Source organism: Mesoplodon mirus, assembly GCF_964341445.2.
Source record: "Mesoplodon mirus genome assembly, chromosome: 1".
NCBI classification, from domain to species: domain Eukaryota; kingdom Metazoa; phylum Chordata; class Mammalia; order Artiodactyla; family Ziphiidae; genus Mesoplodon; species Mesoplodon mirus.
In genome coordinates, this window is record NC_138976.1 from 21,841,497 (window position 1) to 21,865,055 (window position 23,559).

General features: G+C 53.7%; 4 protein-coding genes across 6 annotated transcripts; 2 read left to right on the forward strand and 2 right to left on the reverse strand.

Moving 5' to 3' along the window:
* The first annotated feature begins 13 nt into the window (after positions 1-13).
* CREB3 (cAMP responsive element binding protein 3) lies at positions 14-4,361 on the forward strand. 2 transcript variants are annotated; one of them, XM_082626935.1, is made up of 10 exons: positions 14-133; positions 341-478; positions 584-731; positions 808-875; positions 984-1,082; positions 2,507-2,613; positions 2,725-2,793; positions 3,435-3,519; positions 3,617-3,701; positions 3,780-4,361. In XM_082626935.1, the coding sequence occupies exons 2-10, from the start codon at positions 341-343 to the stop codon at positions 4,085-4,087; spliced, it is 1,107 nt and encodes a 368-aa protein (XP_082483061.1). In that variant the 5' UTR covers positions 14-133; the 3' UTR covers positions 4,088-4,361. The 2 variants fall into 2 exon arrangements, with proteins under 2 accessions (XP_082483061.1, XP_082483060.1); XM_082626934.1 differs by lacking the exon at positions 14-133 and adding an exon at positions 142-245.
* Positions 4,221-14,973, reverse strand: GBA2 (glucosylceramidase beta 2). Its single transcript, XM_082626895.1, is given in 18 exon segments — positions 4,221-4,572; positions 4,574-4,807; positions 5,104-5,295; positions 5,395-5,510; positions 5,590-5,732; positions 5,880-5,986; positions 6,109-6,260; positions 6,361-6,468; positions 6,682-6,786; positions 7,030-7,202; positions 7,402-7,527; positions 7,618-7,771; positions 7,930-8,032; positions 8,248-8,487; positions 8,793-9,011; positions 10,858-10,973; positions 11,270-11,361; positions 14,466-14,973. Coding segments are annotated over 18 exon segments (2,916 nt in total). The 5' UTR covers positions 14,801-14,973; the 3' UTR covers positions 4,221-4,371.
* A 7-nt stretch (positions 14,974-14,980) lies between these two features.
* On the forward strand, positions 14,981-19,230 carry RGP1 (RGP1 homolog, RAB6A GEF complex partner 1). Of its 2 annotated transcripts, none has more exons than XM_082626910.1 (9): positions 14,981-15,308; positions 15,866-16,000; positions 16,378-16,514; positions 16,802-16,885; positions 16,987-17,136; positions 17,411-17,557; positions 17,769-17,896; positions 18,105-18,294; positions 18,797-19,230. In XM_082626910.1, exons 2-9 carry the CDS (start codon positions 15,885-15,887, stop codon positions 19,018-19,020), a joined length of 1,176 nt encoding a protein of 391 aa, XP_082483036.1. In that variant the 5' UTR covers positions 14,981-15,308; positions 15,866-15,884; the 3' UTR covers positions 19,021-19,230. The 2 variants fall into 2 exon arrangements, with proteins under 2 accessions (XP_082483036.1, XP_082483035.1); XM_082626909.1 differs by lacking the exon at positions 14,981-15,308 and adding an exon at positions 15,417-15,518 and having other exon boundaries at positions 18,797-19,229.
* A 12-nt stretch (positions 19,231-19,242) lies between these two features.
* On the reverse strand, positions 19,243-23,206 carry MSMP (microseminoprotein, prostate associated; the record flags this gene model as incomplete). Its single annotated transcript, XM_082626957.1, has 3 exons — positions 20,087-23,206; positions 19,797-19,905; positions 19,243-19,423 (listed from the first exon to the last, which is right to left on the reverse strand). Exons 1-3 carry the CDS (start codon positions 20,214-20,216, stop codon positions 19,243-19,245), a joined length of 420 nt encoding a protein of 139 aa, XP_082483083.1. The 5' UTR covers positions 20,217-23,206.
* Between the last annotated feature and the right edge of the window lie 353 nt (positions 23,207-23,559).

Here is a 23,559-nt window from a genome sequence, read left to right on the forward strand (position 1 = left end):
GAATGCCCGCCCCCAGGGGGTGAGGGGGCGGCAGGCACGTACCCTCTATTTGCATAGCGCCCGGGACGTGGCGCGCACCGACGCCGCTTCCGCGTCGCGGGGAACTCCAAGTCCCGGAATGCCTCTCGTGTAGGTGCGTCACTTGTGTTGTGTTGGAGGTTGCGGGGAATCGAGTCTGGGAGGCGGGTCCGTTTTCAGAGACCCTGCTAGCAGCTAGGAGGAAAACCCCGCTGAGGAGCCAATAGGTGGGGTCGACTGACGGTCCGGGTCGCGCGTAGGGTTGGGGATTGGGGCCGGGTGGAGGGGTGAACTCCTGCGTTTCTGCACATCCTTTCCGTAGATGTCTCACATGGAGCCGGCGTTGGACCCGGGTGACCATGACCTGCTGGGCTTCTTGCTAGAGGAAAGCGGAGGTTTGGTGGCGGCGCCCGATGAGGCCTTGGAGGCTCCGCTGGGTTGGGAGCTGCCACTTTTTGAGGTGGGTAGAGGTCTGAGTCGGGGAGGCCCGGGGCCGGCTGTGGGGTGTGTCCCTGAGGCAGTGGGAGGTGATAGGTTAAAGCCTGTTAATCTGAACCCTGTGCAGGCTCTGAGCAATTGGGACGTAGAGGATTTCCTGAGCTGCCTGCCGAGTCCCCCAGCATCGTTGAACGTTTTCAGCAATTCTAACCCCTGTCTTGTCCACCATGATCACACCTATTGTCTCTCACAGGAGCATGTCTCCATAGATCTAGGTAAGTCTGAAATAAGTGAAGTTTTGGGGGAGGAGAGGACTCACGGGCCTGGCTATTCATACTTTACCTTTTGCAGATAATGAGAGATATGGAGAAGAGGGGGCTCAGATGACTCCATTGCATGTGGAGGAGCCGGCAGAGCAGGTACTTGACTTGATTTACAGGAGGATTATTCCCCGCATTGCACGGATTGGGGCAGGATTCCCCATTCCTTTCTGACATCCCTTTGCAACTCTGCTGCCCACCTCTCAGGAACCCCAGGAGATTGCTAGGCTAATACTGACTGAGGAGGAGAAGAGGCTCTTGGAGAAGGAGGGGCTTACCCTGCCTGAGACGCTTCCTCTCACTAAGGTAAGACTCCCATTGGAGGAGGGTTGCGAGTCCCAAGTAGGCCAGTTCTGTTAATTTTATATCAGTAGCTTGAAAAAGAACTGAGGTGAGAGATTAGCACATTTGTTGTTACTAGGAAGCTGGAGCATGTAGTTAGTGTGCTGGGTGCAAGGGCAGATGGTGGTTTTGTAGGGCTTGTACAAATTTTGGCGTTCTTTTTAAGTAAGAATTCAAAATTATCAGGGTAATATCAGTAAAGGGATTTGGAAAGTACTGTGCAAGCATGGGGCCCTGACACTTATATTTCACTGGTTTCGCGCTAATCTACCTATAGCTGAATAGTAGAATTAAGTATTAGGGTTCATCAAGGCTGGATTGAGTAGTATAACAAGAATAAGTGTAAAATCCCGATTTTCAAGCAGTGAGTGGCGGCTTCACATGCACAGCATTGTGATACTGTGATGAAGTCAATGTTCATTAACAGAAAGGTTAAAAGAATTTTAAGTTCTTAAAAGTGCAAGTTGAGGGAATTCCCTGGCAGTCCAGTGGTTAGGACTCTGTGCTTTCACTGCCGAGGGCCAGGGTTCAATCCGTGGTCGGGGAACTAAGATTCCACAAGCTGCGAAAAAAAAAAGTACAGGTTGAGTCAACAGTGTGATATGGCTACTAAGAAAGTGAATGGAGTTTGGAAGCTGTATCGTCGGATACCAGTAAACGAACAGCATTGCTGCTAGAAGGGCAGTAACCATCTTGCTCTCCTTTTTACTGGCCAGAAAGCATCTCAGTGTCCAGTTTTGAGCCCAGATCTTTGACAGATATTAAGAGGATGCAGTCCATCCTGAGAAGAGTAGATAAGATGATGAGTTGTTTTTTGCCCAGTTTTTTTTTAACTCTGAAGAAATGTCAAGTGCTTTTAAATAGCTAAAGACCTTTGTTCTATTACGGCCCCAGAGATCAGGTGTTAGGTAAGTCCAATAGGTAGAAATAATAGAGGCAGATGTTGGCTCATGATAAGGAAGTTTTCTTTAGTTAATAAAATTGTTACAGGGCTTCCCTGGTGGCACAGTGGTTGGGAGTCCGCCTGCTGATGCAGGGGACGCGGGTTTGTGCCCCGGTCCGGGAGGATCCCACATGCCGCGGAGCGACTGGGCCCGTGAGCCACGGCCGCTGAGCCTGCGCGTCCGGAGCTCCGCAACGGGAGAGGCCACAACAGTGAGAGGCCCACGTAACACACACACACACACACACACACAAATTGTTACGGTGGTTTGGCTTGTGAGGACATTAACAACTGGTCCTCGGAGGCACTCAGACAGAAGCAGAGTGCCTGTGGGTCAGGGAAGCTGAAGAAGGAATTTCCACATTGGGAAGATTGAACTCAGTTGCCTTCAAACTCTTTGGTCTAATGTTCCTCGGATGATACCCCTTTTCCTGTCTTCTCTCAGATGGAGGAACAAGTTCTGAAACGAGTGCGGAGGAAGATTCGAAACAAAAAGTCTGCTCAAGAGAGCCGCAGGAAGAAGAAGGTGTATGTGGGGCGTTTAGAGAGCAGGTATAAAAGGGAGCGGGACTCGGGGGTGGGGAGAACAGAGGTAAATTGGAAGTGTTAGGTTTTTGAAGGGAGGATACAGGCCATGCCCCCACATCCCTGTTATTCCTCCAGGGTCCTGAAATACACAGCCCAGAATCTGGAGCTACAGAACAAAGTACAGCTCCTGGAGGAAGAGAATCTGTAAGCAACTCTTCGACATCAGTCCTTTCTCATCCCTCCCATTTAATACTGTCTCAGTCTTTCTCCTGCTCCACACTTGATTTCTAACTAGGCAGCTCCCCCGTGTAAGGTCTGGTACTTGGCCTTTAGTGGGTCTCTGATTCTAAGAAGCTCATAGTAGCGGGGAATAAATTTACAAGTAACTATGGATAAGTATCAAGAAGGAGAAAGGAGGGAATAAGACCTCATGTGGCGGGATGGCATTTGATAGTAGATAGGATTCTGGGGTGGAGGTGTGGGGAGCATTCTAGGCAGAGAGAACACAGCATAGTCCAGTTTGGCTGGAACCCTAACACGGGTGAGTTGGGCTGGAAGGTAGAGAACGTATAATCCCTAGTGAGGATTGTGTGCAGAGCTGATCAGGCAGTGTAGAACCACTGAAGGGATTTGCAAAAGGAGTTTAAATCAGGGCAGAGACGTGTGTGTTTGTTTTAGTGAGGTCAGGCATTTTGTTCACAGAGAGGAAGAGATCACTTGCAAAAATAGGTCCAAAAGTAAGAGAGGATCCAGTGCACAGGTGGAGGGGATGAACTTAACAGGAGGGTTTTGTTGTATGTCAGGGTGCAAGGCCAGGGGCTGCTGTCTGTCCCCTCTTCCTCTAGGTCCCTTTTGGATCAGTTGAGGAGACTCCAGGCCATCATGATTCAGACAGCAAACAAAGCCAGCAGCGGCAGCACCTGTGTCTTGGTGAGGATGGTGATGGAAGGAGAGCTTTTCTTCTCAGGTGGCAGGGATAGGGGTGCAATGCACAGCCCTTCTTCATCTCTTTTCTTCTGTGCTCTAGGTCCTGCTGTTCTCTTTCTGTCTCCTTTTCGTACCTGTGATGTACTCGTCAGACACAAGGGGGAGCCTGCCAGCTGAGCGTGGAGGTGAGAGCCTTGAGGATACCATTAAGGAAGGGCTAGGGGAGAAGCCCGGCCTGCCCTGAACAGCATTTGTCTCCTCAGTGTTGTCCCGCCAGCTTCGTGCCCTCCCCAGTGAGGACCCTCCCCAGCTGGAGCTGCCTGCCCTGCAGTCAGAGGTACCAAAGGACAGCTTGGACCATGAGCTCCAGGCTCCTAGCAATTCTTGCTACCTTTTCTGTCACATGCCTGAAGCTCCTAGCGCAGAGCCTCCCCTGAAGTTGCCACTGCCTGACAGCTTCTCAATGTTCTCCTGCCCAGGTCCCATCTCTCCCCTGCATGCAAATCTCACAAGTGAGGGAGGATGGCTCAACTCCACGTCTGTTATCTTACTGGGCAGATATTCAGGCTAGGTGTGAGGATGTAGGGGCTTCAGTCATGGTCTGCTGCCCCCAGTTTGTGTTCAGAGGAAAAGGGACGGGAGGGGGCTCGCCTCAGGTCCTGGTGCCGTCAGGAAGCCTGAGGACTCAAACACACCACACTTACTGGCTTTCTGGGTCTTTTATTTGTACCCATGTATGTCTGTCACCCCATGAATGGGCCTGGGGGAATCAACTGACCTCCTTGAACACTTCATGCAGTGAGGGGATGGGGTGAAGAAAGAAATAAATAAGTGGTTCTGATGCATGGGTCACCCTCAACCCCTCTTTACTGGCGCGGTTGGGTGGGAAGAAGGGAGGGCATGATTGTCCTGGTGGCTCAGGGCTGCAGGAGAGTGGGGGCGGGTGTGGAGGAGGAGGAAGGGCCAGGCTGAAGGCTGGGCTGTTAGCGCCTCCTGCCACAGTTCACGAGGCGCAATCTGGGCTTGGGTTTGCCACGGCTTCCTTTGGTCCAAGTTTGGGCCTGGTGCTTAGTCCTGTGTCCCGTTTGGCGATTGGCCCAGGGGCCTTTTTATGCTGCTGCTGCTGCAGGGCCAGCTGCATGGCCCAGATGCTCAGCGGCCGCATGTAGGCCAGCGAGCGGAACACCTGCTGCTGGCAGTACGCCTCAGGCGTCTGGAAGGCCAGGCCCAGGCGCTCCCACACAGTTCGGTAGCAGCCTTCAGCTGTCCGGAAGCCTTCCCAAGTCAGGCCCTGTCGGGAGAGATGGCAGTCATATTACTTGGCAACCTCTGAGTAGCTATTTCAGCTGGACAGACGGAGAGAATAGGCTCTGTGCCCTCAGGGAGTTCCCAGCCAGTGGGGGGAGATAAACTTGACTCACAGGCAGAAGCCTGAAGGCAGGAGATAGAATGCATGCCAGGGAAAAGGGGGAGGCTCTCTGGATGGATAAGATGACATTGAATTAGGCTGTACAGAAGTTTGATGGCTGAGGAAGTTTGCTAGGCCAAGGTACAAATGGCAGAGAGATGGGGAAGAGAGTGAATTACCTCTTGGATCATGGTGGCTGCCAGCCCGTAGACCACACCCACCCAGACTTCATCAGACTGGACACTGGATCTATCAGGAACACCATGGGGCTGCATTCCATTCACAGCCCCCATGGCCCCTCCTGCAAAGCCCTGGACATTGAACTCAAAGATAGTTTGGAGAGCACGGACCACATGTGGGGTAGGAAATACCTAATGGGGCAAGGGAAGAAACACAGTCTCTTAAACTCGGTTCCCACCTCCAGGAAAAACCCTTACCTTTCTCTCCGGCTCCTCCTCCTAGTCTCTCACCTCACTGTCTCCTTCTCCTAGGCCACTGGCTCTCAGGAACCACTGGCCAGCACACTGGTCAGACATGATGCTATAGGACTGAGGCTGAGAGCTGCAGTCATAGTTGTAATAGCGGCCTGGAGGAGGGGAAGGACAAAGTAAGGCTCCTCGCCTCCCTAGAGCTGCCTTAGGATTCCTTAGGATCCCCCAACTCACCATTCCATAGCAGTCTCTCATAGGCTTCTTGGCCCCGGCTAAGGATGGAAGAAAATTTATCCTGGACCTCCTGTGCCCCACACAGAGCAGCCATCTTGACCATCACCGCCACAGCTGCCAGCCACAGTCCTCCACAGTAAGCACTGATCAGAGGCACAGGTTCAGGGAATTAGCCTGGCAGCTCTAGCCACTCCCATGTAGAAATAATAGGCAGTCAGTCGTCCTTAAGCCCACAATCCCTTGATGCCCAGTTCCCCACCTCAGGCCCCTGGAAATCCCTACCCCCCAACCTGGGGCCTGTGGTGACCCATCCATCATAGGTTTGGTCTGCATAGCCTCCATTCTCAATGAGTCCATCTTGGTCCTTGTCAAACTTCATTTCAGACTCCATCACAGCCTAGAGAGGGACCAAGATACTGAAGACCTAGATGCTAAGAAAAGACAACAGTAGCCAGCTGGGCTCTCCCCAGACACCAAGCAGCATGCCCCTGGCATGACCACTGCACATGCATCCCTTACCAGACACACAGGCCACATGTCCCTTAGGAAGCAGTGGTCACCCGTCAGGTAATAGTCCCGATACACCTGCAGCACAAACTTCAGGTTCAGGTCCTTCCAGTCCGCAGTATCATGGACTACATATGCATTGACCCGGAGCCATGGCTCATCATCTGGGGAGGGGAGAAAACCTGTTTCATCTGCACTGCAGGGTAGGGTAGAGGGTGCAAAAATTGAGGAAGAGCAGCTCACTTGTGGTGGAGGGACTTTTACCTGGATCCCCAACATCATGAGGCACAACGTTCCTCCTCTTCACAGGTGCTATTATCCCACTCATCAGGTACCGTTGCTGTGCCAGGTCTTCGCTGAGAGTGGCCAGAGCTGGGGGAGCAGATACACAAGCGGCGGGGGCGGGGCAGGGAATGGGTAGGCTTGAGGTAGGGCACAGAACTGTGTGTGTGTGACTCCAGAGGGGAACCAATAAGCAGGATCCACATTATGTTTGGGTGGAAGAGACAGTGCAAGGAAGGGACCACAAAGGTTCAGGGGCGTGGGGAGCTAAGTGGGCAGAAGAGGCACAAAAGGGACCCTCACCCATGTCATACTGCAGGCTGAGCTCGAGTTTGGGCCAGAGCATGACGAGGGCAAAGGAAGCGTAAAAGTGGACATCATATGTGTTGTACATGCGATATTCCTGGCCTGGAGGAAGGAGGGAGACACACTGTTGCCAGGATTCCTGCTGCTCCTTCATATTGTCCTGCCTAGCTGCTCCTCTAGCACCGGGGGTGGGGCACCATCACACTCCATATCCGACACTTACCCCCTCATCCCAACCAGTACCCTGGGATAGGCAAAACCCATCATCCCGCCTGGGGGGGTGATGGATTTTACCCTGGCCTCATGGATATGGCCCGCCATACTGCGTGCACCAGCGGACCATACCTTCAAGGTAGCCGAATCGACCATACTCTCGTAGGAGGGGGCGGAGCTGACACATGCTCCCCACCGGCTCCTCTCGTAGGCAGTCCTCAGGAACTTCCAGCCATACTGTGCCCCCATCAGCCAGGAAGTATAGTTCATTGAACAGCGCAGATTTGTACCAGGCAGGCAAGGATCTGGGGAGCCAGGAGGAGGGAATAGTCCAGTGAGTGTGGACCTCCCAGGAAAGGACGGATTCTGGGGTTCAGCAGAGTAAGGGTCCCAAGTGAATCCCAGCCCAACTCTGCTGAGTTTGGTGGGTGGAGACTGAATCAAGGAGTCCCAGTTGAGGTGTGAGTGCCTGGGAGGAAGGCAAGAGATGGGCCCCATTGGCACCTGTCATCCAATACCGGGCTCTGCCAAGCCGAGATCCTCTCTTCCCAGTCTGCATATCGGCACAGTGCATAGTGGCTAAGGGTGGGTGCTGCATCACCATCTGGGCCAAAGAACCTTGTGTACCGCCTGGGGTGGAGAGAAAGGGGAGGGATGAGAATGTGGGCTCCAGCTCAGAGCCCCAGCACCATGGATCCTGTGCTCTCTCATTCCCATCACCTGTAGTAGACCTGGCCCTTTGCTCCAAACATGATTCTGGGCATGTCCCAAGCCAGTGAGAACTCCAAGCGGCGCTGGCCTCGAGGTGGCAGCTTGCCCATAACACACACTGCCCCAGCGATGCCTACTCCTTTCTGCGAGGGGAGGCTTTGGCCTGAGAGAAGCACAAGATGAATCAGCACAGGCACCCCCTTTGGCCACAGGGGTCCCTAACATGGGAATAAAGCCTGCTTATTACCAGGCCTCCCACCCCTGCTCCCAAGACAGGGACAACCTCTCTTCCCACCACCTCCCTGTCAGACCCCCCATCACCAGCGAGGGAGTCCAGCTGTCCATCCTCAAGTAGATCCTGCCACACCTGCTGCCCAGCGCTGTCAGGGTCAAAGGCTGTGAGGTGGGTTACCATGGTATCTGCCTGTTAAGGGGCCAAAGACTCTGTGAGGAGAAACTCCACCGGTACGCTGGCTCCTGACTAACTCTCCTGAATATATTCCCACCTCCAAGTTCCAGAGGCTAGGGTGGTGAGGGTGGGACTCGGGAGTTAAGGAAGTGAAGAGACCATGGTGGCATGGGGGGTGGGCAAGGGCCAGGCTGAGAGTAGGGGTTCAGAGGGGGCAGGCTCCTCCATACCGTGAGTCGTGCAGCCACAGCCATCGTGTAGGGATTTGGAGGGGTTGGATGATGCAGAAGCAGCCCCTGTACAGTCTCCCCATCACGCTCCAGACAGAAGGGCTCATTCCACAACCCCCCTGGGGCATCGTCTTCACCCCCCAGTCCATTCCGCATGGAGAACATGATGGACACGTCCAGGGCTTCATCCCCTTCATTTTCCACATCCCACACAAAGACTCCTACAGGCAGGCTGCTGTCCTGAGAGCAGAAGATCAGACTCAGATGGTCCCAGCGTATCCCTTCTGGTCCCACTCCCCAGGATCAGTCCTTGGCACCGAGGATCTGACTCAAATACCCGGCAATATACTCTGTCTTCCACTTGCATCTCCCCATATTGCCTGGCAGGCTGTCTGCCAGGAGACAGAAGACCAATTGGGCGGTGGTCCTGGGAAACCAGCATGATGTTCACTCTCCACCCCCCCTTGCATAGGTCATGGAACTGCCAGGAGAGACAGATCTGGGGAAAGGAGAGCAATGGAGGAAACACAGAAGGGGAGCCTCACCTGGTAGTCATGGGGCAAGATGGGTGTGATCTGGCGGCAGGTGAGGGTGACATTTTGGCCAGGAAGCTGATAGACAGTCCAGGCTCGGGGATACAGGGCGTGGTAGAATGCAAAGTACCCACACAGGCCCCAGTTCCAGCTGTGCAGGACACTCGGGTGCTCCACAGACAGGACTTGCTGGTACACAGTCTGCCCTTTCCGGCGCAAACACACTGTGAACTAAACCAAGAAGGTACGTGGGCTGGAACGGGGTAACCCACAGGTACCTCAAACAAGTCTCCCTCTCCTCAGAGTAGCTCCTGCCCTGCCAGAGCCCGCAGTGGCGACCGACGCACCACAGCCTCACTCATCCCCCAGGCCTTCCCCCCAGGCTCGGAGTAACCACCGAGTCGTGCCTCCCCCATCTATCTCCCTTCTCACTAATGTGGTCTTAGTGCCCTAAGCCAGGCCCTCACCATCTCTGCTTTTACTCTTCTGCCTCTTCTGAAATTTGGATTTCAAACTGATCTTTCTCACAGAGAAATCAAGATATGTTAGTCTGTGTTTATAATGTTTCAGTGACTCCCCGTGGCCCTCGGGCTAAAGTCTAAACTCATCTACCTGGCTTTCAAGGCCCTTCTTGATGTGGCCTCTCCTCGCCCATCAGACTCATTACCTGTTCGAGCCCTTATATTCTGCTCATATCAAATACTGTTCCTTGGGAACACTACATTTCCTCCTCCACGCTTTTGCTCATGTTCATTCTCCATTTGGTAAAACCCCTCATCCTTCAAGGCCTAAGTCAAATGCCATCTCCTCTCCTCAAGCAGTGAGTCATTCTCCTGTGTGTCCCCCTACCCCTCTGGTCTAGCATGTTATAATGTGCTCACATTCTGACTCCCTGACTCCTCTGGAAGGGAGGGCTATGAGGGATTAATATCTCTTCCTTGGTTCAAAGTATGCCTGATATCTTTATATAAGCCTGTTATCTTTAATGTATATATCAAATAATTTTTTTATGTTGTTGGAATAGTAGGTAATGGTTAAGACCACAAGCTTTTAACCGCAGAGAAAACTGGTTCTGAATCCCTGTGTTTCCATTTACCAACCATGTGACCTTGGGCACGTTACTAAATCTCTTTGAGTCTTAGTTTCCTCTTGTGTAAAATGGGCCTAATAATGGTACTTCCCTTGTAGGACTGTCTTTAAATATTAAATATTATACAAAAGAGTCACAAGGCTGGAAGACATTCCCCCGGGATACCTCAGGGATGAGCCACAGAGGAAGCCTGGGGCATTAGGCAAGGCTGGTAAACCTGAACTAGGAAGGGCATTATCATTAACAGGACTCAAGGTCTGCTAGTCATTTCTGCTTTGAAGATAAGCTGAAAGCTGGAGGCCTCCCTCAGACAGGAAATAGGAACTTGGTGGACAACTCAACATGGGAGGGCACTAGAGAGATGTGATGAAAGGTAGACCACATGCCTCTGGCAATCAAAGGCCTTCGTCACTCCTTGATGAAGGAACATAGGTAAAAGAAGTGAAGCTTCAGAAAAGGGAAGAAGTCTGGAGATCTATGCCTGGGAGAGGGTCTTCCCAGGCCCCCAGCCAGAGAGACCTCCAGAGGAGTGACCACTAGCAGAGAAGCTGGCCTCTGGCTGAAGCCTGGCAAATCAGGGCGAGCAGTGGGCACTCTATGCATCCTGTCTTCCTGTGCATTTGCAGACTGTTGGTTTGTTTTCCCTTCTGATCTTTCAACCAGGTTAAGTGATCCTGGAATTCTCTGACTCTGTAGCTGGGTACTGGCTCAGCTAGTGGAACTGGGGCAGCAAAGTAGGTATAGGAGGCATTTACTAGAAAAATGAAGGGCACAGGGGTACCTTTTTTCTTTCAGGGAACGTGTGCTCTGAGTGTCTCGTTCCTATAGTACATCCTAGCACAGGGCTGGGCACACGGAAAACATCCTGAAAGTACTCACTGGACTGAATCATGTACCTCTCTAATTGCCACATCCTACACTAGCAAAGAGACCCTTCCTGGCCTGGGAAGTACTGCCTGGACCTCTCCTCCACCTCCTGGCTCTTACTTGATCAGCAATGACTGTTTGGTGCTGGTACATTCCAGGATTAAGCTGCCAACGACAGAACTGGCCTCTCCAGCCTCGGGTGATAGTGCCTCCCCCAATGCCACCCAAGGGACAACCTAGAGAAAGAATCAGGATGGTTAGTGGGGCATGGGAGAGGAAAACGAGCCCATTTCTCACTTTCTAGACTATAAAGATGGGTTCCTCTAAACACCATGGGGATATCAAATCGACACATTGTACATTTTAAACTTACACAATGTTATATGTCAGTTATATCTCAATAAAGCTGGGGAAAAAACCCTAGGGGATGGGTCAGTGCAACTTAAATAAGCTGAAAGCCTCTTTGCCTAGCTCTGCAGTAGGCCTGGACGCTGGGGCCTCTCTGACTGGGGAGAGCTGGAGTGAGGCTCACCATAGATCTGTCTCAGGGGCACAGAGTTGATGAGGTCTATGAAAGGTGTCTTCTTCTCCACCTGGGTCTTCCGGTACCACCACTGCAAGTACCTAAGGAGCAAGGGGCAGTGTGAGTGGAGGGGCGGTGGGTGGCAGTCACCGGCCTCTCTTTGGACACCCAGCTGTGACTTCCCATTAAATGTCCCGAGGACCCATTGCCTTCACTTCCAAACCTCTCCTACTCTCAACATCTCTACAATTCAAGGTCCTCTCATCTTCCCAGTCACCCCAGGTCACAGTATGGGACTGTCTTTGTTTCTCCTCTCTACTCTCCTTAGAAGGAGCTTTCTGATCTTTCCACACCACTAACTCCACCACGACTGCTTTAATTTACTCCAGGAACTTTCGTCTGAGGTGCTGAAAGGGCCAGTTATGGTTTCCTGATTTATAACCACTCCCACCCCACATACAGGCATAGGCTGCTGCGATAACTTTCTTCTTTTTAAAATGATGATTTTTCTTCCTGATTATGAAAGGTGAAAATTTGGAGAATGCACTAGGTGGAAGGTGAAAAAAATCCCACCCATATACAACCAGTGTTTACATTTTGGGGCATTTCCTTCTAAGTCGTTTTTTTTTTCTTTTTCTTTTAAGTTCAGCATTTAAGCTGTAAGCTTTCTAATTTTGCTCTCTCATAATATCCCAGTAAAGCGTTCTAAAAACCCCAACATTTTCCTGGTCTTATCACAGCTCTGTATCCAATAGGCAAATGATTCTGTTTGGGATTCAAGGCTTTGACATCTCTCTCAGTCTGTTTTCTAATTTTCCTTCCTACAAATGCCCATTCACAGTGGGTCCTCATTAAGCAACCCCTGCCCTGCCAAACTCTCTCCCAATTCCACTCTTCTCCCTCACCAGCTAGTTTATACACATTGTTCAAGCACACCACTTGTAACCATGTAATTGGGTAACCCTGCTGAGGCTCAGTTTCCTCATCTACAAAATGGGGATACCTCTTGCCCTTCCTACCTCAAGGAATGGTTGGAAGGGCAAATGGCACAGTAGATAGGAAAGCCACAAAGTGGAATATCTGTGCATACACTGTCTCAACTCCCAATCAGACACTGTCCTGTTATTTTAGTGTTCCTCATGTGAGTCTGACATACTTTTAAGTTTCTTGGGGAAAGGGACAGTGACAAAGACTAGTTGATTATTACCCACAGCTTCAAGCACAGGGCAGGGCACATGGTCTGCAGTCAGTAACTATTTGCTGAATTTACAAAGAACGTATGTACAGACAATGGGGCATAAGAGAAATGAACGGGGCAGGAGCAAGGGGAGGGAAAATCCGACTAAAGAACAGGGAGGGTACATTCTGGGGGTGAGAGGAGAGGGAGGGAAGACGAAGGATGGGATGATGGGAAGGCAGATCTTCTTTGCCAGCTTAGAGGAAACTGGACTTTGAAACTGGAGGCCACAAAGGATTGGTGAAGGGAGGGAGGGCACAGCGCGGATTAGGGCAGTGAGGGAGAAATGCAAGATATGAAGATAGGCAGAACAAAGGAGTATCAGGCGCAGAACAAGCACTCAATACATATTTATTGAATGAATGGATTCTGGCTGAAAGGGAGAGCAAGCAAAATTGAGTTCTTACCGCTCTAAGGCCAAGAGAACTCTGTCTTGCTGGAGCTCCTGATCACAGTACCTACCCCCAGTTCAGCTCCCTCTCAGAGCCCACCTTTCTCTCACTCCACTTAGCTGCTGGCCATTCCTGACCTATTTGGCCTTTTCCATAATTTCAGCCCCCACTTAAGAATAATCATTCAGAATTCTTCCTTGTCTCACCCCTGCTTTCTCCTCAATGCAGGGCCTCATCTCATTCCAAAACCCCTGTGTCAGTGATCCCCACCCTGTCCTGGGATGCAGAGCCAAGTCCAGGGGGCTGAGCACAGCTTCAGGCCTCTGTGATTCGGCTCATACTTACGGACTGGGGGGTTGGATGCCTACAGATGGGTTCTTGACCTCCATGTCCCCACCACATGCACCCCAATGTGCTGCTCTCAGTACCCCAGCCCTAGATCCTATTTTGACCCAGAGCCTTTTGGGGTCAAAACTAGGCTGGGTCAATTTCAGAAGCAGCCTGGAGGGATTATTTTTGTCTGGTACAGGCCACCCAGGGGAACTGGCAAAGGAGTCAGATACCCAGGCGGCGACAGGCCCTTCCCACTGCCTAGGGCTTGGGTTAGGTACACGGGCTCCCCACCCCAGCCCCAGAGCACTGACTGCGGAAGAGAAGGAGCCCCTATTTAAGAGGTTGCCAGGGCTGGGTTTCCCGAACTTTAAGCCTCCCTCCCCAGCTCTGTGTTTACTGTGTGTGGACTGACTCAGGATGACCTCTGGGTGATGCTTTCTGTTCTCACATCCACCTGTTCCTGTTAATAGGTCTTGGCCTCATCACTAGTCTTTGAACTCAGTGGGGATCTAGAGGGATCTGGAGTTGTTCTACAGCCCAGGATAAGCCCTTGGAGTGTCTGCCACCCTTGTGTGGGGGGAGACCAGGAAATGCTCTGGAAGATTATTACTAAGCTCTGGGGACACCTAAGGCAATGCCTCTCTGGTCAAAGGTCTTTGCTTTTTATATGATGGACCGTCTACTCCGGCATAGAGTGAACAGCACCTCTTATCGCTCTCTCCTTATGGCTGAGAGCAGGAAGGCTCTCACCCTCTCCCTGGAGCCAAAGCTTGAGGAAAGAAGCTGATGGGTGTTGGGACTATTAAATGCTGTGCCTAAAAAAGGTTCAATGAATACTCCAGCTGCTCAGGAGAATCTGGGGCTGAGAATCCCGCCCCCTCCCCAGAAAACAACATTGTATCAGTACCACAGCTGCCAGAGTATCCCTTCCTACCTTGTCACAAAGTATAGCTAATCCCAAACAGCAATCTCTGGAAAAGAGGGTGTATGTGAGAGGGAGCCTAAATGAGCACAAGGCCCAAATGCTCCTGCTCTTTCTTGCTAAAAAGACAAGTTACTGGAAGGAAGGGGGTTGCAAAGAGATGTGACCTGGTCTCACCCTCCAAAACCATGGGATTAAGAATTACGTTGGGAATGGGGGCCACCTGACTAGGACAAGATATCCACCTACTTTCTCACCCTTTCCTGCCTCTGCTGGAACAAAGTGAGGTATAAGGTAGTCTAGGCAATGGGATCTACTCACCTCAAGCCCATGCCCAAATGCTTCATTAGGTTGCTTAGCGAGACATTGTTGGCATTAAAGGGTTTCCTCTTCTCTGCAAACTCGTGAGCCAGGCAGATGCGCCAGCCAAAGGGAGGCACCTGGTAGCCCTTGGCTTTACCCTCATAGGAAGCCATCAGCTGCCCAAAGTCCTGCGGATTGTTGTAGCCCTGCTCATTCTGGGGTTGACTGTCTTCAGGGTTCTGGCAGTCTGTAACCTGCACAGCCTCAGCGCCTCCAGTATTTTCAGGGCAATGAGCCTGTGGATCCCCTTTGGCACAGCTGGTCTGTTCTGAGGCTGGGACTCCGGTTCTCATATTCCCTGGATTCTGGGTCCCCACGACCTCGGTGGTCTCGGTTCCCGAGCTTTCTGGTACAAAGTATCTGGCCAGCCAAGCCCAGATGTGGGCGCGGATTGTTAGGTGTTCTCTCGGAGGGCCGGCCTCTGGGGAAAGCTGAGGTGAGCTGGTGTCTCCGTGGAGCCGGGGAGCTGTTGCTGCTGCTGCGGTGGCGGCGACAGCAATAAAGTCGCCACGGTCTCCCCCTCGGTCGTCTCTCTGGGTCCTAGGCGGGAAGGATCGGGCCTCAACGTCATTGGGCCGCGGTGATTAGCTGGCCCTGCCAAAGGGCGACTGGGCCCGCGGAGAGGGGAGGAGCCCCCGGGACCAGCCCGTCAGGCACCGCCCCCGGGGCCGGCCTGGGAGCTCGCGGCAGCCCCGGCCCAGTCCCTGGGCCGTGGCACCAGGCCCCCCCAGGGGTGGGCGCCGGGTCCCGCCGGCCAGTGTCCGGGACGGCGCTCTCACCTGGGTGCCAGCCCGTGGGAAGGTGACCCAGGGCGGCGGGACCACTCGAGCCCCTTCCGGCCCTTCCGGCCGGGTGCTTCCGGCCGGAAGGGGCTCCGAGAGGGAAGAGGTGGGCGGGGGGCGAGGGAAGTCCCGCCTCTGCCGCGGCCGCAGCCACGCACTAAGTCCCGGCCCGGAGGGGCGGGCGACCGAGGGCCTCGGTGCGCCGAGCCCCCAGTTTCGACCGTGCGAGGTGTCCGGGCTAGGGGCGCGAGATGCCGGGCGGCCGTAGCCCTGGGCTGGGACGTGGAACCTCGAGGGAAGGGGGCGGAGGCGGCCTGGGGGTCCCGGCGGGGTAGGGAGAATATTCGGCGCTGAGAGGGGCGGGGGGCTGGGATCCAGAGCGACTCCCTCTCACTCCGCTGTGCCAAGTCAGCTGCCGCCATACCTCCCTTCTGCCTTCCCGCATCCCAAATCTGGGCGCTTCCCTCTGACAGCCTGGTGCTGAACGCCCATTCCCCGGGTCCTCACCCCCAGGCTCACCTGAGACACCCCTCCGGGCCGTGGTACTGACCTCTGATACCCCTTGTTTCCTTCTAGATCCGATTCCGGAGCTGCCATGATTGAAGTGGTAGCAGAGCTGAGCAGAGGTCCTGTGTTTCTGGCAGGGGAGGCGCTGGAGTGTGTGGTGACCGTCACCAACCCCCTGCCCCCCACGGCCACTTCTGCATCCAGGTGGGGATGCCGGTACTGAAGAAGGTGGTCCTTCTGGGAGGAAGCCTGGTATCTATAGTGCTGAGCCAGAGCTCAGGTTGTCCTGTGACTACGGCACCACCTTCTTGCTCATTTTGCTCTCATTGTAGGAAAGGCTATTTAACATTTAAGATGTGGGTGACATAGCCCTCCACTCTCCTTTCCTCTCGCCTCCCCCACTCCCCCTTTTACCCAGTATACTTCTCTTTGTTTAATGGTTTCTCTTTGGGGTTCTGGATTCTCTGGTCCAGAGGACAGTCGCCTCACTGTGTTGGTCTTCTCAGTGTGGTAGGGAGTTTGGGGGAGCATTTGTGAGGTCAGGAACTGCCCTCTGATGTCCTCTTTTCCTCCTCCCACAGTGAGGCTCTGGCATGGGCCAGTGCCCAAATCCACTGCCAATTCCATGCCAGTGAGAGTCGAGTAGCACTGCCTCCCCCTGACTCCAGTCAGCCAGATGTCCAGCCTGAGAGCCAGACTGTCTTTCTACCACACCGAGGTTAGAGATGGGGCATTTGCCTTTGGAGGGGGATGGAATCATTGTTACCCAAGGGTGAAATTGTCAGATTGTTCTGGTGGGTCATTATAGTCTCTGTCGCACTGGGGATGTGGGAGAGTGTAGTTATTGCTTTGGCGGCGTAAAACTTCCTATCTCACAATGAGAAAAGAGGAGTGGCTTGGTTTGGGTTGCCCTTTGTTGGCAGTGCTTACTGCCCCCACTTGCTGTGCTAGCCTTCTCCAGTACTAGACAATGGGGTTATTAAGTTGCCGTCTTATCTTTTCTAGGTGAGAGGGGTCAGTGTATCCTTTCCACTCCACCAAAAATCCTATTCTGTGACCTGAGGCTAGACCCTGGAGAGTCAAAATCATGTGAGTGGCTGCCCCCTGACCCCTCGCTTGCCTTCTGAGGCTCCTGGAGGGAGGGCCTCTCTGGCTGCTTCTGGCTGCCCTGACTACCACCTCCCAACCAGACTCCTACAGCGAAGTGCTGCCTCTAGAGGGACCACCCTCCTTTCGGGGTCAGTCAGTCAAGTATGTCTACAAACTGACCATTGGCTGCCAGCGTGTCAACTCACCCATCACTTTACTCAGGGTCCCTCTGAGGGTTCTTGTGCTGACTGGTAAGTAAGGGTTCCTGGAGGGAAGGGCTGGAGAAGGGCCTCACCAAAGCAGAAATGATCCTTAGAGGGTTTGTGAGAGGGGCTGGAGGGAAGCTTCCTGGTCTTAGTGAAGGTGTGAGGGGGTTGGAGAGAGAAGGTTCTGGAGCATAGGTGAGATGCATACCTCCGCCGTGGCGCCCCTTACTTACAGCCCTCTCAGGCTGGAGTCTAAAACCCTACCCACTACTCTTCTCTCTGCTCTCTCCCACCACCTCTCCACTCATTTTCTCTCCAGGCCTTCAAGATGTCCGCTTTCCCCAGGAGGAGGCAGTTGCCCCATCCAGTCCATTCTTGGAAGAGGATGACTGTGGCAAGAAGGACTCATGGCTCGCTGAGCTGGCTGGGGAGCGCCTCATGGCTGCCACATCCTGCCGCAGCCTCCGTGAGAAGCCCTTCACATTGCCCCACCCCATCCTCCCCTCATCGTATTCCTGTCTCAGAGACGGAGTCTCCTAGCTGCCACATTCTCCTGAGGATCCAGTGCTACCTCACCCCAGATTCTAAAGGAAAAGCCCCACCTTTTGGCCTCTGGCTTCCAGCCCTAGGCGTTCCCCAGTGTGGACCCCAGGCTTACTGTGTCCCATTCTCCCCAGATCTGTACAACATCAGTGATGGCCGAGGAAAAGTTGGGACATTTGGCATCTTCAAATCTGTATACAGACTTGGCGAGGACGTGGTGGGGACCTTAAACTTAGGGGAAGGAACTGTAGCTTGTTTGCAGGTGAGAAAGGAGAGGAACTTTGGGGGAACTGGGTCTGAAGGTCTGGGGTGGAAAGAGAGGGCCTGCATAAAGAGGGGTGGCAGGTAGAAATGGACAGTGAGGTCACCCAGGGTCCCTCTGGTAAAACAGTGTGAGGTTGGGCTACCCTCCCACCCGGAGTCAGCGCGTCCCAGCGCCTGCCAACACGCACTTCTCTTCTTGCTCCCAGTTTTCAGTGAGCTTACAGACGGAGGAGCGTGTGCAGCCTGAGTACCAGCGGCGCCGCGGGGCAGGGGGTGCCCCCTCTGTGTCTCATGTCACTCATGCCCGGCACCAAGAGTCCTGCCTACATACAACCAGAACGAGCTTCTCCCTCCCTATCCCTCTCAGCTCCACACCAGGCTTCTGCACAGCCGTTGGTGAGACCCTGACTATTACCGGGGGTGTGGGGCATGGTAAGATGCTGTGCTTAGGTAGCATATAATGAATCCTGATTCCTAACACACTCCCAGACATACCCACATCCAGCCTCTGACCCTCAACACTTTCTCAGACCTTCAACCTGTTTCTTGGGTGCACTGACCCCTAAATTCTTAACAGCTTTGCACATCTTCACTCCCCCTACCCACTGGGACCCTGTGATGCACTGATCTCTGACTCGCCATTGCATTTACTTCAAGTTACCAAGTCTTGACTGTCCCACACTTGGGTTATTAGGTAGTTGATGCCGTCGTCCTTACTGTCACGGTTCCAGTTTACATACTAGATTTCTTCAGCCTAACTCTCGATCCTAGCTCCCTGCCCCACACCTCCCCGCTCTTCCTGAATACAGGGTTTTTTTTTCCTCATTTGCTAACCACATCCTGTCATTGGGTCTTACTCCTGGCTTCTAATGTTCTACCTTTATCTTTTTTCCCACAGTATCCCTGAAGTGGCGTTTGCATTTTGAATTTGTAACATCCCGAGAACCAGGTTTGGTGCTCCTACCTCCCGTGGAACAGCCCGAGCCTGTCACCTGGACAGGGCCTGAGCAAGTGCCCGTGGACACCTTCAGCTGGGACCTCCCCATCAAGGTGCTGCCTACAAGCCCTACCCTGGCCTCCTATGCGGCCCCAGGCCCCAGCACCAGCACCATAACCATCTGAAACTGGCCCACGTAGCACTACTTTCTTCAGGATCCTGAGAACTCAGCACCTGGACTCTAGTAGGGCCCATTTTTTCCACCTGGGGTCGTGGCACAGATAATGAGAGGCAGGGTTTCGGCTGTAGCATTAATTTATTTACTCAGAATAAATCGGCAGCTGCTAGTGGTTTCCCTGGAAGTGGCAGCAGCAGTGGGCAGCCAGCAAAAGGGCGGTCGGTTGAGTTTAGCTGGAGTGGGGAGCAGGAGCCGCAGGAATAGGGGTGTTAGCTGAGCCCCACTCTGGGTCGGGCCCTCCCCCTTTGCAGGGCAGCCGAGGGTCAGATTTTTGCACCAGGGAGAACTGGCACGTTCCTGCCTCCTGACGTACCTCACACCCAGCGGGGAAGTCGATAGGATGCTGGGACCTGGGGAACCAAAGGACGGGGAAGGAGTCAAGACAGTGAAGGTCCACCTTTATCCCTGCCTCGCATCCCCCCTCCCAGCATTCCTCCCATATCTTCCCCCAGTGCCCCTGTCCCCCCTAACCGAGCTCTTGCCTGCCATATATGGATTTTTTTCGTTTCATAGCAGAAATACTTTCCGTCCAGATCCACCCCAACTCCCCTTACTTTGTAGCCTGAAGCCTTCCCTCTCACATTTTTGTTGGTACCTTCAGGTTCGGCCAGCTTCATACTGCTACTTTGTTCATTCTCACACCGCAGCAATCTAGTCATGCCCTGGCCGTCTCTCAGTCACTCACATCAGAGCCATTCTCTCTGGCCCTCAGTGGTCACTCACGTGTCACAGCAGCCCACACCGACAGGATGCAGGCAGGTGCAGTGGAAACAGTCCTTGCGGAGCCAAGACTCGCCCAGGGTGAAATATTTCCCTTCATGGTGGCAGGGCGCTAGGGAAGAGCAGGAAATGTTAGTGTGCTGGAGCTGAGGGAGTAAGTGCCGCCGCCCCCGCGTTTACCCTCTCCTGTTTCCCAGCTCGGGGGGTCTGGGTCTTTGACACAGGATCACCCCTGAGCCCCCGTCCTCCCAGTGCCTTCTGCTGTCCTTCCCTAACGCCTCACCCAGCTTTACCTTGAGCTTGGAAGTAGCACTTGCTGTGGACTCCTGGGTGCTGGAGGAGCAGAGATATCACCAAGCAGGTGATCCCCCAGCCGCCCAGGGTCCCTTTAGCCTGTCCAGCCCAGAGCATCCATAAGGCCATTCCTGCAGTATGGCCCTTTCGGACCGTTCCTGGCTTCTGTTCAGGTACTCTGGTCTTGTCTCCTTGGCTTTTCTTTGTTTCTCTCCTTGAGTCTTAGTTTCTGTCTTTCTCCCCTGGGCTCCTGTCTCACACCATCTCCGTGCCCTCTCACAGGCTTGGGGATGTTTATAAAGTGAGGACCCTGGCCCCCTGCTGAGTAGAGCTGGAAAAGCTGTAACTCTGTTTCCTGAGGTGAGGGCATGAAAACAAGAGGTCTAGCTTTAACAAGCTGTGAGAGCTGATTCATGCCCCACACGGCTAGGGGGAGGGAGGTGGCCATGGAAGGGGCACTGGACTGGGCACTTCCCCAGCAAGGAGGTGGGAGGGGTGGGGGCCCCCAGGTGGTCCCCAGAACTCTTCCCTGGCCTGGAGAGGAAGCATTCCACCATCTCCCCCCGCCCTGTAACTAACACACACACACACACACACACACACACACACACACACACACACACACACACACACACACACACACACACACACACACACACACACACACACACACACACACTCCAGGGGTGTGTATGCTGGGATCCCTGCCTGGACCGGAGGGAGGCATTTCCTGGGGATGGCTAATCCTGTGCCCCAGCCAAACCGAGGAGATGCAGTAGGGTGCGACAGCCAGAGGCTCCAGGAGAGCGAACAGGCACCTGGAGTGGAGAATGTTTCTCTCAGACCCTAGGGCAGGGTCTCCTTGCAGTATCCTAGAGATAATGGCTTTCCCCTCAGAGATTAGGGCTGGGGGGACAGATGTCTCTTTTTTACAGGCATCCCAGAGATTATCCATTGTTCATCACCCCCAAACATACTGCAAATAAAGGTTCTCCCCATGTCTGGGGATGGTTCTTTCAAAGAAGAACATCACTAAATGCCCTAATGGTATGGGTCACTCCAGTTTCACAGAGATACCACTCTTATCTCCTATACATTATGGAATGAGAATTTAGGAACTTATCCTCTGACATCCTTTTTTGGGTTTCCTGCAGGTTCTGGAGAACCTAAAGATGGGTGATTAAGAGTATAGGTTATAGAGTCAGACTCTGGATTTAGATCCTGATTCTACTTAAGAGCTGTGTGACACTGGGCAAGTTAGTTCACCTCTCTAAACCTGTTTCCTTATCTATAAATTGGGATAGCAATATTAACTCATAGGGTTGTCAAGAGGATGAAATGAGATAATGCGTGTAATGCTCCTGGTACTGTCCCTGGCACATAGCCCTCCGAAAAGAGTGACCACTGTGGCTGGTGCTACACGTTCCTTTCTTTGAATGATGGTGAGCAGCTCTGTGTGCACAGCTGAAAGCTTCTGCTGGGGCTGTTATCTCCTGGCACAGACTTCTGCCCCTTTCACACTTATGCTTCTTGTCATCCCTACCACCTTCAAAACCTGCCTCCAGCAACATTTTGCTTTTGGTCGGTGTATCCTTGAAATTCTAAATGTCTGCTTTGAGAAAGTGTTGCTAATAAGCCTACTTTTCCTAGGTCAGTACCCTCACTTCTACCCTGGGAAGAGGTATCCTTTTTCCATCCTTCCAGCTAACTTTAGGACTCCTGCTTTTTCTGGTAAGGATTCTGATCCACTTCTTCCCATCCCCACTCAAGTGAACTCTCAAATTCTCCTTTCTGACCAGTCTAATGCTGGCCATCTCATTGGTACTAATTGCCCCAATCAAGCTGGACTTTTTCACACTTCAAAGACCCCTGTTCCAGCTATTCTCCTCCTACCCACAGGGCCAATCACTTTGGCATTTATTCTATTTTTCCTTGTAAGTCTCTAGTTCCACTTACCCCAAGACTCCCACTCCCTGCCACCCAGTGGTTCAGATCTAACTACTTCTGGCTGACTTTTCCAGAGGGCTACCCTTCCTCTCACCTCCTCACCATTCAGAAACAACTTCACCAGTCCACCCCAAACTCCCTATCTGTTTTCTTCCAAGAAGACAGCTTAAGTGGCTGGAGATGCGGACTGCACCACACCTTCACCCTAGTGAGGTCTGATATCCTTTCTATTTCAGAGGAGCACCAAGAGAAAAAAAGAAAACTCAGAGGAGTAAGGTGCCCTGATGTAGGCTGGCGTGTGGGAGGCATGGCCTTGGACTGCTCAGGGCTGGAGCAGGTGGGTTAGAAGGCCTGACTAATAGAAGGGCCCAGAAGTCTTGTCAGTGGTCTATAGCTCTGCTGGTGCCTTTGTGGGGCACCAGCTGACACCCTTGATGTTTGGACCGTAGACTACCTTCTGCTCCTGCATCCTGGAGCCAAACCAATAGGGGGCGGACACTAGGGGAGAGCTAGGGAGCTTGAAGGTGGTGGTGGTGGTCATGCTGTAGGCAGGGGGAGCCCGATGGGGATTGGTGTGTGTGAGGTCATGGGACAGGAGAGGTGAGAGTTAGCCGCCTGTAATGAAGATGAGGTAGGCATATAGGGGCAGGAGTAGGGGGCTTCTGGAAAGAAAGGCTGGGGCGGAGCCAGGAGCCCTTTCCCAGAAGTTGGGTAGGGGAGAGGGCAGCGGGGAGGTGTTGGTTGAACCCGCTTCTTGCACGCCTGCGGGTGTGCGCGCTTGCGTGTGTACCTGCCTAGCTTCTCGGGGCCAGAGGCCACGCTTGTGGTTGCCGCGTGTGTTGGGGGCTGGGGGTTCTGTGGTCAGGGCTCAACTCCGCGATGCCAGTTGGTGGGGGGCGCGACGGCTGGCTCTCGGGCCGGGAGGGGGCGGCTAGCGAGCGCTGCCCACGCGGGGACAGAAAAACATCCGCCGGAGGCTCGGCTGGGCGGCGCTCCAACAGCTCCGGGCAGGTGCGCGCGGGGAGGAAGTGAGCGCATTCCGACCCCCCAGCCGCTGGCCCTTCGGTGAGTCACCGCCGACCCCCGCCGGTTAGGATAGGAAGGACTGGCAGCGGCGGCGGGGAGGTCTGGGGGCCGGAGCCCCGAGGGGCAGCTGGGCTGGCGTGGGGAGCCCGGGGAGGGTCGTGGAAGCGCCCGAGAGAGTTGGGGGGAGGGCCCCGAGGGGTCCGGGTCTGGGTTTCGCCCAGGCTCGAAGCACCTAACAGACATCCACCGACCCGCAGAGCTTGTGACTGCCCGGGGAGGCGGGTGAGTCCCCGGGGGAACACTGGAGCCGAGGGAGAGGGGCCCCGGGGCAACACCGAGAGAGTCAGGGAGGAGAGACCCGGAAAGGGCCTGGAGGAGTGCGGGGCTGCGGAGCGAGAGCGCTGTTGGCTGGAGTGCTGGATAGGCCTGGGCCAGCCAGAGCCTTAGATGGAAGGAGACTTCCACCCAGGCGGGAAAGGGGAAATGGCCACCCCCCCAG